Source organism: Orbicella faveolata, unplaced genomic scaffold (genome assembly GCF_042242905.1).
Source record: "Orbicella faveolata isolate gen_17 unplaced genomic scaffold, um_ofav_v1 contig_1, whole genome shotgun sequence".
NCBI classification, from domain to species: Eukaryota; Metazoa; Cnidaria; class Anthozoa; order Scleractinia; family Merulinidae; genus Orbicella; species Orbicella faveolata.
The window spans coordinates 5,392,501-5,407,056 of NW_028301536.1; the positions used below are offsets into that span (position 1 = coordinate 5,392,501).

Sequence of the window (14,556 nt, forward strand, 5' to 3'; positions counted from 1 at the left end):
GTTTCCACGTTCCGCACCTAAGGGGTAGATATGAACAAATCAAAATTGTGTAAATATATTATGTCAGTAAAAATCTGGTATAGTCACATGCAGTGCCAAATAAATCTTTCACATACAGGAATCATTTCATCAAGGAAGTATTCACACGTAACGCCAGTTAGGTTTTAACGTTACGCTTCCCATAATTTAAATAATATAGCTATCTTTTGTAAAAAGAACGGTCATAGCTATATCTAATGAGCTCAAAGTGCCGTCAAAAATGTTTTGTGCACGCCCTTTCAGCACTCTGCTATTTACATAACTTCAAGTTACTAAGTGCAATATTGTTTGAGATTTTTTCCCGCAGTTTCACCACTGAGCTTCTATGGCCCGAGTTAAATGAAACTTATATGGTACCAAACCTAACATTAGTACCCTGATAATATTTTCGTGTCACTACTACACACATTCCCACTTACAGCCAGAGACAATTATTCGCTTCCACCAAATTCCAGTGTGATGTCATCTCCAATCAACACAAACGGAGCCCAGTGCTTCACTTCATTAAACTCGTCAGATTCTCTGATACGTTTCATGCTCTTGTTCAATGACTCACTGGCACTAATCCCTTTTACTAAGTGTGAGTAGAAAATGTTCATGAACTCCAGAGTGGCCTCGTCATCAATCGCCCACAGGGACACCAGGACAGCACGAGCACCGGCACCCAGAAACGCTCTTGCAATGCCAACAACTCCCTCAGCCTTAATCTCCCCACGACCACTATGAGAGCAACTTAACACCACCAGCCTTGCACGAATTTGAGCACTCGTTACGTCTTTCATGGTTAAAAGGAAGTCTTCATTCGCAGGAATCTGGAAAGCTCGTGTAGTGTTTGGTGCTAAGTCAATTTCTCCTGTTTCTATTCGACCATGCGCCGCAATGTGTATTAAAGTAACTGAGGGAAGTCGTCTTAACACTTCAACCTTTGTTGCCTCCCTTCCAATGAGGGGTTTCGTGTTAAAGATTCCCCCAATCATATGTACTTCTTTCCTGGCGCATGGCAGCTGTTCCAATATTTTCCCTTTGATGAAAACCTCTTGTACCCACGGGTCACCCACTAGAAGCACCCCTGTCTTTCTGTGGTAACCAGTCGGAGAATCTGTGATCAGTTTCAAACTAGTGAGCGACGGAATCACTCGGATCCAACAAAAATCGCATAAATACGTGGATTTAGAGTCCACGAATGCAGCAAAAGGGGCCAGATATATTGGGCCTTCAGGGACCAAGATAAGTTCATCGCCACGGACCAAGTCTGCAATAGGGTCAATGATGACGTCATAAAGTGTTCTCAGAGTGTTCATCTTGAAAGGAACAGGCTTGCGTGGTGACTGTGGAGACCTTTTATTTGCCATCTGCTCATCTTTTAGCTTATCCAATGAGCGATCCTCGCATTTCGGACCAGCTCTTACACCAATTTCCTGAGAGGCAGTCACAATTAAAGACTTCAGGAAGTCGGTCAAATTCAATGAGCTGTCATGACCAAATTCCTTTTTCCTCAATTCCACGTCTTTTCCTTCTTGGACAATCCAGAGCACAATGTCTTGTCTATCAATTGCTATAAAAACTGTAACCGATCGAGGGCAACTGAATGAGTGGCATGTACTTTCTTCTAGATGATATAACTCACAGTGAGTTGTTTCGAACCCATAGTTTAATTCCATAAGATCATTCAGAGCTTGTGCTCGTCCTTGGTCAGCAGCAAATAAAGCTTTCACTACCTCGCCTTGTTTTAATAACAGACGCCACAGACAATTGTATGCAATTTCACACATATTGCGGTAGCTAATTTTCCACTCATCTTTACCTTTCAAATCACGCCTAACGATGTTAAACATTCTCACACTGGAATGAAAGCAATCAAGAGCCTTAGGTAGGGACCGTTGTAATTCAAAGCTGCAGCCAAGATTAAAGAACGATGTGGCAGTTCCAGCTTTGTCTCCCACGTCTTTGGCAATTTTTAGATGACGTTCATGGTAATCGATGGCTGTTTTGAAATCCCCCAGACTCTGATAAGCGTTGCCAAGATTACCATAGGCCCTTCCTTCTCCAGCTTTGTCTCCAACTTCTTTGGCAATTTTAAGATGACGTTCATGGTAATCGATGGCTGTTTTGAAATCCCCCAGACTTTACTAAGCAATGCCAAGACTACCATAGGCGTTTCCTTTTCCAGCTTTGTCTCCCACTTCTTTGACAATTTTTAGATGACGTTCATGGTAGTCAATGGCTGTTTTGAAATCCCCCAGACTTTGATAAGCATTGCCAAGACTACCATAGGCAATTCCTACATCAGCTCTCTCTTCCACTTCTTTGGCAATTCTTAAATGACGTTCATAGTAGTCAATGGCTGTTTTGAAATCCCCCAGACTTTGATAAGCGTTGCCAAGACTACCATAGGCCGTTCCTTCTCTAGCTTTTTCTCCAACTTTTTTGGCAAATTTCAGATGACGTTCATGTTAATCGATGGCTCTTTTGAAATCCCCTAGACTTTGATAAGCGTTGCCAAGATTACCATAGGCAATTCCTATATCAGCTTTGTCTCCAACTTTTTTGGCAATTCTTAAATGACGTTCATGGGAGTCAATGGCTGTTTTGAAATCCCCCAGACTTTGATAAGCGTTGCCAAGACTACCATTGGCCTTTCCTTGCCCAACTTTGTCTCCAACTTCTTTGGCAATTTTTAGATGACGTTCATGGTAATCGATGGCTCTTTTGAAATCCCCCAGACTTCGATAAGCAATGCCAAGACTACCATAGGCCCCTCCTTCTCCAGCTTTGTCTCCAACTTCTTTGGCAATTTGTAGATGACGTTCATGGTAATCGATGGCTATTTTGAAATCCCCTAGTCTTTACTAAGCAATGCCAAGACTACCATAGGCGTTTCCTTTTCCAGCTTTGTCTCCCACTTCTTTGACAATTTTTAGATGACGTTCATGGTAGTCAATGGCTGTTTTGAAATCCCCCAGACTTTGATAAGCATTGCCAAGACTACCATAGGCAATTCCTACATCAGCTCTCTCTTCCACTTCTTTGGCAATTCTTAAATGACGTTCATAGTAGTCAATGGCTGTTTTGAAATCCCCCAGACTTTGATAAGCGTTGCCAAGACTACCATAGGCCGTTCCTTCTCTAGCTTTTTCTCCAACTTTTTTGGCAAATTTCAGATGACGTTCATGTTAATCGATGGCTCTTTTGAAATCTCCTAGACTTTGATAAGCGTTGCCAAGATTACCATAGGCAATTCCTATATCAGCTTTGTCTCCAACTTTTTTGGCAATTCTTAAATGACGTTCATGGGAGTCAATGGCTGTTTTGAAATCCCCCAGACTTTGATAAGCGTTGCCAAGACTACCATTGGCCTTTCCTTGCCCAACTTTGTCTCCAACTTCTTTGGCAATTTTTAGATGACGTTCATGGTAATCGATGGCTCTTTTGAAATCCCCCAGACTTTGATAAGCAATGCCAAGACTACCATAGGCCCCTCCTTCTCCAGCTTTGTCTCCCACTTCTTTGGCAATTTTTAGATGACGTTCATGGTAATCGATGGCTATTTTGAAATCCCCCAGTCTTTGATAAGCGTTGCCAAGATTACCATAAGCCCCTCGTTCTCCAGCTTTGTCTCCCACTTTTTTGGCTACTTTTAGATGACGTTCATGATAATCGATGGCTGTTTTGAAATCCCCAGACTCTGATAAGCGTTGCCAAGATTGCCATAGGCGTTTCCTTCTCCAGGTTTGTCTCCAACTTGTTTGGCAATTTTCCGACAACGTTCATGATAAGCGATGGCTGTTTTAAAATCCCCCAGACTCTGATAAGCGTTGCCAAGATTGCCGTAGGAGTTTCCTTCTGCAGCTTTGTCTCCAACTTGTTCGGCAATTTTAATATGACGTTTATGATAATCGATGGCTGTTTTAAAATCCCCCATACTCTGATAAGCGTTGCCAAGACTGCCATAGGCGTTTCCTTCTCCAGCTTTGTTTTCAACGTCTTTGGCAATTTTAAGATGACGTTCATGGTAAGCGATGGCTGTTTTAAAATCCCCCAGACTTTGATAAGGGTTGCCAAGATTGCCATAGGCGTTTCCTTCTCCAGCTTTGTCTCCCACTTCTTTGACAATTTTTAGATGACTTTCATGATAATCGATGGCTATTTTGAAATCCCCCAGACTTTGATAAGCAATGCCAAGATTACCATAGGTCTTTCCTTCTCCAGCTCTGTCTCCCACTTCTTTCACAATTTTTAGATTATGTTCAAGATATTTTTAATGGCTGTTTTGAAATGCCCCAGACTTCGATAAGCGTTGCCAAGACTACCATAGGCCATTCCTTCTCCAGCGTTGTCTCCCATTTCTTTGACAATTTTCAGATGACGTTCATGGTAATCGATGGCTGTTTTGAAATCCCCCAGACTTTGATAAGCGTTGCCAAGGTTACCATAGGCCCTTCCTTGTCAAGCTTTGTCTTCAACTTCTTTGGCAATTTTAACATGACGTTGATGGTAATTGATGGCTGTTTTGAAATCCCCCAGACTCTGATAAGCGTTGCCAAGATTGCCGTAGGAGTTTCCTTCTGCAGCTTTGTCTCCAACTTGTTTGGCAATTTTAATATGACGTTTATGATAATCGATGGCTGTTTTAAAATCCCCCAGATTCTTATAAGCGTTGCCAAGACTGCCATAGGCGTTTCCTTCTCCAGCTTTGTTTTCAACGTCTTTGGCAATTTTAAGATGACGTTCATGGTAAGCGATGGCTGTTTTAAAATCCCCCAGACTTTGCTAAGGGTTGCCAAGATTGCCATAGGCGTTTCCTTCTCCAGCTTTGTCTCCAACTTCTTTGGCAATTTTTAGATGACGTTCATGATAATCGACGGCTGTTTTGAAATCCCCCAGACTTTGATAAGCAATGCCAAGACTACCATAGGCGTTTCCTTCTCCAGCTTTGTCTCCCACTTCTTTGACAATTTTTAGATGACGTTCATGATAGTCGATAGCTGTTTTAAAATCCCCCAGACTGTGATAAGCGTTGCCAAGATTACCATAGGCCTCTCCTTCTCGAGTTCTTTGGCAATTTTAAGATCACGTTCATGGTAATCGATGGCTGTTTTAAAATGCCCCAGACTTTGATAAGCGTTGCCAAGATTACCATAGGCCATTCCTTCTTCAGCTTTGTCTCCCACTTTTTTGGCAATTTTTAGATGACGTTCATGGTAATTGACGGCTGTTTTGATATCACCGAGATTTTGATAAGCTATTCCAAGTTTACCGTAAACCATTCCTTCTTCAGCTTTATCTCCCACCTCTTTAAGAATTTTTAGGTGACGTTTATGGTAGTCAATGGCTGTTTTGAAATCCCCAAGACTTTGATAAGCGCTGCCAAGGTTACCATAGGCCCCTTCTTCTCCAGCTTTTTCTCCCACTTTTTTGGCAATTTTTAGGTGACGTTCATGACAACCAATGGCTGTTTTGAAATCACGCATATTTTGATAAACGTTGCCAAGACTACCATTGGCCCTTCCTTCCCCAGCTTTGTCGCCTACTTTTTTGGTAATTTTTAGAATGCATTGAATGTGCTCAATGTCTCTTTTGAATTCCTTCCGTCCTTGATAGGCGTTTCCTTCTTCACATTTGTCTCCCACCTCGTCTTTTGCAGTTTTCGGTAAAGATTCTGCCCTTTTCTATTAGACGAAAATGACCGTGATTAATGACAAATTGTAAACATCGATAGAAGCTTTGTATATACAAAATACAGCCTTTACATCAAAGTGCCAAGACGTGATGAAAAGGATAGTCTCTTTGGATAGTAAAAGTACAGTTGTATAATATTACATTCGTCTATATTGAACAATTTTTCTTTGAAATCGAGGTGAATAGAGGCAGAATATATACCAAGCGACGGAGTGGCGAGGTAAATATTATGCCGCTATTCACCGAGATTGGAAAGTATAATTATTTTAGTATATACACACGAAGTAGTCTTAACAACAGACGAAAAGAAAATCGTTACAAGTTGATTTAATTGACTTCTCAATTCATACGTGGAAAACGCTCAAGCGGCACGAAACATGCGCGAAGCTATTCACAGGATTTTCAAACACCACAAAGCTAGTTAACCTTTCGAGAAAATCCTCGTCACATGCTAACAAAATGGTCTTTAAACAACGTTTAAATCAGCAATCTTAATGTAAAGTCTGCTTGCAAAACAAATTTACCGTTCAAAAGGTTTCTTTTTCACTTGAGATGGAAATTGAAATTACACTGTGTGCTCAGGACTTTGTCGAAAATTGAAGTCTTTCTTGTCCTTTGACAACTTTTAGGCCACATTTCGTAGCCTCCTTCGTATTTTCTGGTTCTGCATCGTGTTGTATTCTAACCATTTTCAATTCAGAAACAATGGCGAAACGAAGTTTACGCCGGCCTTTTTTCCTGGTTGAATCGCGCATTATTCACTCCGTAGGAGGTGAATAATTCTCATTAGCCAGAGATACCAAATCAATCAGATCAATGTGTGCTAAAATATTTTACTTTAAATCCAGAGGTGAATTTAAAAATTGTACGCCAGGCGGCGAATATAACATTGTCGAAGCTTGGTTCCTAAGTTGGCCTTGCCAAGTAAATATGGCGGACAGTTGCTGAATGTAATTTTCGATTATTGATTCCAAAGACATCACCCCCCCCCCCCAGGTTAGAGATATGTGAAAGTATGGAAAAGTTCCAAAATGGGTAGTGTTTTCAAGAATTTGTATTCGAGGCATCTAAGAATCGTAGACGTACTGGTTTCCTTGATCGCCAGCAAGTCAGATCAAAAGACCAAAAATTACTTTTCTTCAAGCTGGTGCACGTGCTACTCGAGTTTAGACGCTAAGTAAAACTATGAATGAAGTCAATAATGATATAGCAAAGCAACCGCATGAGTTTATTTTTCGCAGAGATTTGCTTGTTTGTTTTAATGCCTAACTCGATGGGTAAAGCTCACTACGGCTGCATATGAGAAAACAAACGACTCATCGCGTCTGTGGTTCCGCGTTTTAGTCCGTTATTTTGTAGTTCTTGATATTTAGCTCAGAAAAGTATAGTAGCAAATTTGATCGCCTCAGGCTCAATGACCATTGGCAAATATATTGGAAAATATTCACCAATGTTTACCTCGCCTTTGGCGAGTAATTGCCTTGTTACCCAAGGCACTCTTCTTGTGCATTGTAGCTTTCTGTTCAAAAATCTCATTCGACACGCGCCTGTGAGTTTTTTTTTGTATATATAGGACTAGATATTAACTCGAGAGACGATAGGGAAGATGGAAGGCAACAAAATGATTGAGATAATGTTCCACATTCCCATTAAAGCCTCAATAATATTATCTTATACCAATCCTCTTTTTGTTGTAACAATGTTTACCTGGCCTGTTGCAGTGTGAGTGACAGGTATGCTCTTCCTGTTCCCTCGCTTTGTTTCTTGTGCTGTATCAGGTTCACTGACACACTTTGTCTGTAAATCAACTAATGTCTTGTTGTTCTTGTCAATCTTCTTGTTGTCAAGCAAATGTTTTTATTTCTTTAAGTTTTATCAAAAAAGCAAAAACAAAATAACAGAAAAACAAAGGGGAGCTATCATGTACTTCGACTAGCTTCGTTTGATCTCAGTGCTGCTATTGGTTTGAACTGTGCACACGTTGATAGGGTAACTTCCGATAGATGTTTAGGGCACATCCCGTTTCTTTAAATGGTAAAGGCAAAGCGGATTTTCATTAAATCCAACTCCTTTGACAAGCTATGATTTAGACCAATGTTAAAAACTTAGCTATACATTTCTTTTATAAAATCATGCCTTTTTTTCCAGAAAATTACGAATTTTTCATTATTTTAAAATTCTCCCAAAACATTAACTTTTAGAAATGACAAAATCTGTGCACAGCATAATAGAGCTAAAAATGAAAATGTTAAATCAATGAAAATAATCTCGATACAGTAATATGCTTGGGAGCCCTAAATTCTTTCCAGAATTTTGGTAGTCACGTCAGTGACCATGGGCGTGACCTGATGACCTCGTCACTTTCAGTTACATAGAAAGACACAGGACTTTTTGGCTAAAAAACCTTGTCTTTTTCTTTGTAGGACAGCTTGGCCGACCGTGCTATGCAGGCTAATAGGGTCCGGCACCCAGCCAGCCACACCCAAGAATGTATAGGCGTACGGGCACCCTCGGACCTGGGGGACGGAGACCCTCTTGCTCGAAAAAATTAAGCAATGCCCGAATGCGAATGTTGAAATCGGCAGGCAAACGCACTTAAATTCCGGGAAAAACAAAAACCGTCACAAAGATTATCATAGTTATATTGAAAGCTTTCTACACAGTGACCTCTATGAACAGTCTCAATCGAGTAAAATCTAAAACTTATTGAAAGAAAAAAGTTCTTCCTTTCATGGCGTTTGTTCAGCAATCCGCTGATCAGCAACAGAGACATTTGTGTTTCAAGATGCACCGTTTGGACGACCGTTACAGAAGCTATCCCAAATTCGAGACGAGCGTCTCGACATACCGGAGACGTTCAAAGAACCACATGAGGCATTGCTAGAAGTCCTTCAAGCCTTCCATGAGATGTGTGAACTTACAGAAGCCACGTTAATATGATGGTAAACGACATGGACGTACTAGAGAAACACCTCTAAAGAAAAATTCAAGAAAAAAACTAAGACACCTCACGGTTAAGACAAGGAAAGGAAAAGAAACGAAAGGCTGCTTACCATTGCGTCCTCGGTGCACCAACGATACTTCAGAACAGCAGCAGATACACATGGTACGACGCTTTACACGGTACTACTTAAGGTACCAACTCTCTTAAGAAAACTTTTGACGGCCTACAGACTCCAGGTCGGGCGTCCTGAATCACACAGAGATTCATAAAAAAAATCTTTTTACGAGTTTTGGAAATCACGCCAAGAGCGTTATTTTGTAATGTTTTCTCTGAAGTGTCGTTGCCTGAATCATGAGCGTTTCGCCCGAAAAATTACATAATTTCCGTAGTTGGGGGGGGGGGGGCTGCATCCCCCCTCGCCCCCTCCCCCCCCAACCCTCAGCTCCTACCCCTATGATGGTGGGTGAGTAAGCTATGCAATGACTGAATTCCAATGACTAATTAATTGAAAAGCTCAGGCCTGTTTATTTACAAGAGAAGTGACGGGCTCGTTTTGTTGAAATTGACATGATTTTTGATAAATCCAGACATATACAGGGCGATAAATAAAGCTATTCATAACCCGATCTGGTACTAAATAACAACTTGATTATGAGCTCGAGAATTCTACGAAGTGATAATTGATGAGGCTGAAGGCTGAATCAGTTATAACCTCATGGAAATCGAGAGCATCCATTTTTGGCAGAATTCTGTCTAGATTAGCTTCAACAAATGTTTCAAATATTTCCTTACATAATAGGAAATATTAAACTTTAGGCTTTGATAAAATCACACACCGATTAAATTGCCGTTTGCAATTTGCAGCTGCTTAAACGCAGTCATCAGTTTATTGAACTATTTTGAGCTTTCAAAGTCGCATAACGGCCAGTATGCCTAAGTTAGTCTTCTTAGGAATTGGATTATCCAGTAACGTTTCTTGATCGTCCTCTGAAACCTTCACACACTTCTGACTGACAGAGTACGATAGTTCAGCCTGCTCACACATATTTTGATTACAAGTCCTTCAGGATAAATTAAAAGCTCGACCCCCTAACGAATCTTTCTAGACTGCAAGGATGAGGAAAGGATGGAAATGGGGATTTCTTGTCGCTAGTGCCAGCGGAAATGCACAAAAGGGGGCTCTTGAGCAGACGTTCTCCTCCTCTACCGCGCACCCCGCCCCGCCCCCTTTCCATCGATCCCCGCTCTCCCCATTTCTCCCCCGTTTTACGCCTACACAGGCTAAGTTCTCCCAAAGATAATGCTAATTACCACGCGCATAGCTCATGGAGGAAGAAAATCACTTGAAGCCGCTTGAGCTGTCACAAGATTATCTTGGGAGTTCTGACGCCGAGAATGACCTAAACTACGTTGAAATAATGTTACAGTGATTATGTTAGAAATAAGACCCACATGGGGATTAACTCTTGCCCTTCATCCTCTCATTAAAAAAGAGATCAGTCAGTGTAATGTCTGCAGCCTTTTTGTCGATATCTGGGGTGGGAATGTTCCGTGGTATGGGAAATGCTCAAATGAAAGCAGAGTTTTCTGCCAGTTTAATCGTGGACCACTATTTTCCAGAAGGTAGCGGGACTTGTAGCTTTAAAGAGCAGAAAGAATTTAACAGCCATGTTTCAAAGGATACTGCCAATCCCTTATCACACCAGGACGTGGCTTCTTCGTAACGCTTCAGTTTTACACAAGTACTAGCTCCTAAAAAGGAACAGTAATATTTGTCTTAAAACACCACTATTACTTCTGACAGGTTACCAGAATAGTGGCAACAAGAAAGGCACGTTGTACACGAGCAAATCATCGACCGTAAGGATTGAGGATATTACTGTACGAGGAAAGGCAGACAAGACTTTAATAATTGCAAGAAGTCTTCCTGTTACAATGACTGCTTCATTCAAAGCCTTGTGAACTTACACTCAGTGGTTTTCTGCTCATTGGTATAGATTTCACAGGTCAACAAAATGGTCGTCAAGACCTTACCTCTTTGAATGGCTTCAATGAAAGTTGGTTGCAAAGTGACAGCGGCTGTTGCATCATTCAGTGTTTCCTGGTAATTTCCTGGCAAATGCAAAAAGAAAACAAATATTATATCATTTCATGTTGTAGACGTGAAAAGGGTGAAATTAAGTAGTAAAATTATCGCTACCTGCGAGTGTCTTACATGAAATTAATCCGGGATAAATTTAACATGATAGTTATTCTGGACATGGCAAGAGCAAAACGTAATATTTTCTATACACTTTTAACCACTTTTTATATCGTTTCTATCGCCTTAGCGTTTTCATAATCATCCATGCCGCAATTTTCTTGTATTGTTTCTATGTAAATATTTTAAAGTTTCAGCAGAATCTCATTAGCATTCTTATAATCGATTGTATATATTAAAGCGCATACAAAAATTTCACTTTTCAACTTAAAAATGACCGTTGCCCGGTCGAAACGTCGTTGTTTTTAGCGTTAACTTTTAGAGTGAAATCAGTTTCCATAAACTTGTTGATTTAAATAAGCTTAACTAATTTTAATTTCCTTGTTGTTTGATTTATGGAAAATATTTAAATAGTTTTATTTAAATCGAGTTAAATCATGTCTCTCTTCTTAAATTTAAAAATATTTTTGTCACTATGAATATTGCTATAGTTTTTATAGTTTTATTTGATGTTGGTTTTATATCATGACTAATATGCTACCTTGGTTGTATTTATTGTTATTATTATTCATATAACAATACTGTTCGGTGTTGTGGTAATTCTATCTTAGTATTTTTTAGTCTAAAATGCCTTGAAACCTGGATATTTGAGACTATGGTGACCTAGGTGAATACAAAAGTAATCAAATAATCAGTACAATATTGGTTTATTGCAACAGATTTAGTATATAATTTTAAAGTATATGGACTGTTTAGGTTTATATCACTCGAGTGAAATAATTTCGCCTCAAGTCGCCTAAAGTCGCCTTAAGTCGCCCAAAGTCACCTTAAGTTACGGCGACTTAAAACTACTTAAGGTCCCAGAGAAGGCGTTAATAAAACCCAGGACCCGTTAGTTATATTCGACCAACTTTGTGGCTTACTCGTGTTCAAATATGACCAAAGCGATAAGAAATAGATAAATAAAACACTTGTAATTGTTATGGATATTTACCAACACAAAAAAGCAGCCCCACACCAAATAGTGCTTTTAAAACACTTTCGAAATCAAACCTAAACAAAAGTAATCTTTTATCACGCGGAGTTCAGGGCATGAACGTGCAACCTCGTTCCCAGGGTCACTCCTCTGTCCACTCCGAAGAGCTTTGAGATTTACAGCCTGAATAAATAACTAATAAACACATTATAAAATTTAAATAAGATCTTACCCAAACGAAAATAAACAGCCGCTCTGCTACTGTACACTTTGGCTATCGCTTAAAAAAAGAGACGATGGGTTAGTGCATCGCTCAAATTTGCTAAGGATGCCTAATACTGACAAATAAATGAAATAATTCATTTATATTTCTAAAAGTATGTAATGGCTAGAAGCTCGAAATACGTAGTTCCCGGCAATTACTTACTACTAAGATGTATTTTCTTTAAAGATACCGTATACCTTTAGAGCACCTGTAGAAGTGTGTCGTGTCCAAGAGATGTAGCGCGTTCCACTCAAACTGTAGATACCTAAACTTGTATATCACATTAAAGCTTCTAGATCTGGCCATTTTACTACACCAAACATTTTGAAATAAAATGAATTGTGATTTTTTTTTTTTACGACTTCTAAATGTGAGCGTCCGATTCATCTTTGTACAGTAGATAGTTTGACAAATAAACAACCGGGACGCGTATGCAAATTTTTTTATTTCAAATATTTTTTCTCCGAGAGCAATTTTTCTCCCGTCACTCCATATTATTTTAATCCTATCTCGAAAATGTTCTGCAACGTTTCACTGAAATTGCATATGGCAAATCGCAGACGCGTTTTTTTAGCTCTTCGTGATAATAATATAGTTTGATAGCCAGCTCTATAAGCTTCTATCTAATATGGGGGTTTAGTTTAGTTCAATTCAGTTTAAACCGGACTCGCTACTTCACTTGCACGTGAGACACCTCTAAAGGTATACGGTAACCTTAAACACTCATCCAGGATTACGCACAAAAATACAAAGGATTTTTCTGCCCAATCAGGATCCAGATTTGCAGTTGGAAATGACTTAAGAGACTCAGTTCCCAGGGGCTCTTTCTGCCTTACATGTAATCTTTGGACGTTTCAATTTATGCCGGGTTTATGCCGCCCCAACTAACAGCGCCAGGGTCTCCGAGGATGCCCGGAGGCAAAACATCTCGCTGTTTGATTTTTCGCATTCGTCGAAGTTCATAATGGTTTCTTAACATGCGTAGATAGAGCAAACGCTGCGACTAATAGTGGCTCAAGTTCCGATTTCAACCAGAGGTCCTGACACTTTAACTGTTGGTTACCAAGCAATCGAAAAATATATAAAAAAATTAATTAATTTTGCGAGGAAACTTTGTATATAGTGCAAAAAGCAATTTCCATGAGATTTCAAGCTACGCATCGTCTTCGTTTAATTCCCCTAATTCCACCGTTTATTGTATCAACCGATTTTCTATCAAATTTTTTGAGACCTGTAGCCTTTTCCAATGAAAATTGGACCTAAATAATTACGATTTTTAAAGATATGTTTTAAATTGAAATGTTGTTAAGAGTACATTTACCTTTTAAAGTGTCATCATCAACATCAAGGTTAGCATCAGAAGGTGTTGTCACTTGACTTTCCGCCATTGCTGAAATAAACCCACGGAAAAAGAGTATATATTAGCGCTAGCAAATTTTCGTTTTTCGGCCCATCATGTTTGTGTTTTTTATTGCCCATAATATCTCCCCTCAATAGCCTCTCCGGGTATATTGTTTTCCAAGTACATTCTAAGAGAGCCGTTTTGCAGAGCTTTTAGTCTACATTTTCCGACACCGTTAAACCACAGGTGACAAAGCGTACTATAAGGGAAGGGGCGCCTTCCATCCAACCAATAATTCCTGCTTGACATTCCGGAGATGTCCATATCCGAATGAAACGGCCTTATCCCGAATTTCAGGAAAAAAAAAAAAAAGAATGAACGGACTCGCGAGTTATACTCTAATTGTCGAAAATTTCGCTGCTGGATTTCAGTCGCCAAAAGTCGCCTGGAACCTTCTCCCTAGGACGGACTGAAATCACACAGAGAACTGATACCTTTTCTCAATTGCATTCCTTTTTGTTTCTTCTTTTCATTATTTTCAACACGCTATTTAAATTTACTGAGAGGAAAATTTTCTAAATACAATGTTCTTTTTCCCAAATACTGCTCTTATAATTACTGCAGAACGTTTAGTTACAACTTTTCGATCTGATTTGGACAGAATACTTGAATTACATTTTGATAATTATAACAATAATTATAATTACAATTATAATTGTAATTATAATTGTAATTATAATTGTATTATATTTTTAAACAGACTTAGGCCCAGTTCAGACGTCGTGCTTATGACGTGCCGAACGAAATTCAGGAATTAAGTTCGACAAAAGCAAAAAAAAGCCTTTGAATTAAGATCGGGAAGCAATTAACTTCGACAAGCTCTGCCGTGCTACACGACTCTGGCACGGCAGCGATTCAAACGTCGTGCTCCTGTCGCGCCAAACAAAATTCATAAATTATATTAATGTATTTTGGTGGGATTGCGTTCTCACGGGAAGTTAGGAGGAGAATCGTTACGAGGCATCAGTAAATTCTGAATTTGGTTCGACTCTGGCACGACTTCTGAATCAGAGTTGTTTTTCTGGCGTACCATAGTCGAACCAAATTGCTA

At 39.6% G+C, this 14,556-nt stretch overlaps 1 protein-coding gene and 1 pseudogene across 2 annotated transcripts in view; both read right to left on the minus strand.

Annotated features, from left to right (window-relative positions):
* Positions 1-2,577, minus strand: part of LOC149117814 (tetratricopeptide repeat protein 28-like) — a 2,832-nt gene extending 255 nt beyond the window's left edge. The window contains exons 1-2 of the mRNA XM_089295445.1: positions 459-2,577; positions 1-17 (exon numbers count right to left, since the gene is read on the minus strand). The exon at positions 1-17 is cut by the window's left edge and continues 255 nt beyond it. Coding sequence (XP_089151571.1) covers positions 471-1,874 — 1,404 coding nt within the window. The 5' untranslated portion in view covers positions 1,875-2,577 and the 3' untranslated portion in view covers positions 1-17; positions 459-470. The remainder of the gene's footprint in view (positions 18-458) is intronic.
* Positions 1,986-13,490, minus strand: LOC110064664 (uncharacterized; annotated as a pseudogene). Its single transcript, XR_016209216.1, has 6 exons — positions 13,425-13,490; positions 12,071-12,118; positions 10,697-10,774; positions 10,347-10,414; positions 7,426-7,551; positions 1,986-5,708 (listed from the first exon to the last, which is right to left on the minus strand). The product of XR_016209216.1 is annotated as an uncharacterized LOC110064664 (transcript).
* Between the last annotated feature and the right edge of the window lie 1,066 nt (positions 13,491-14,556).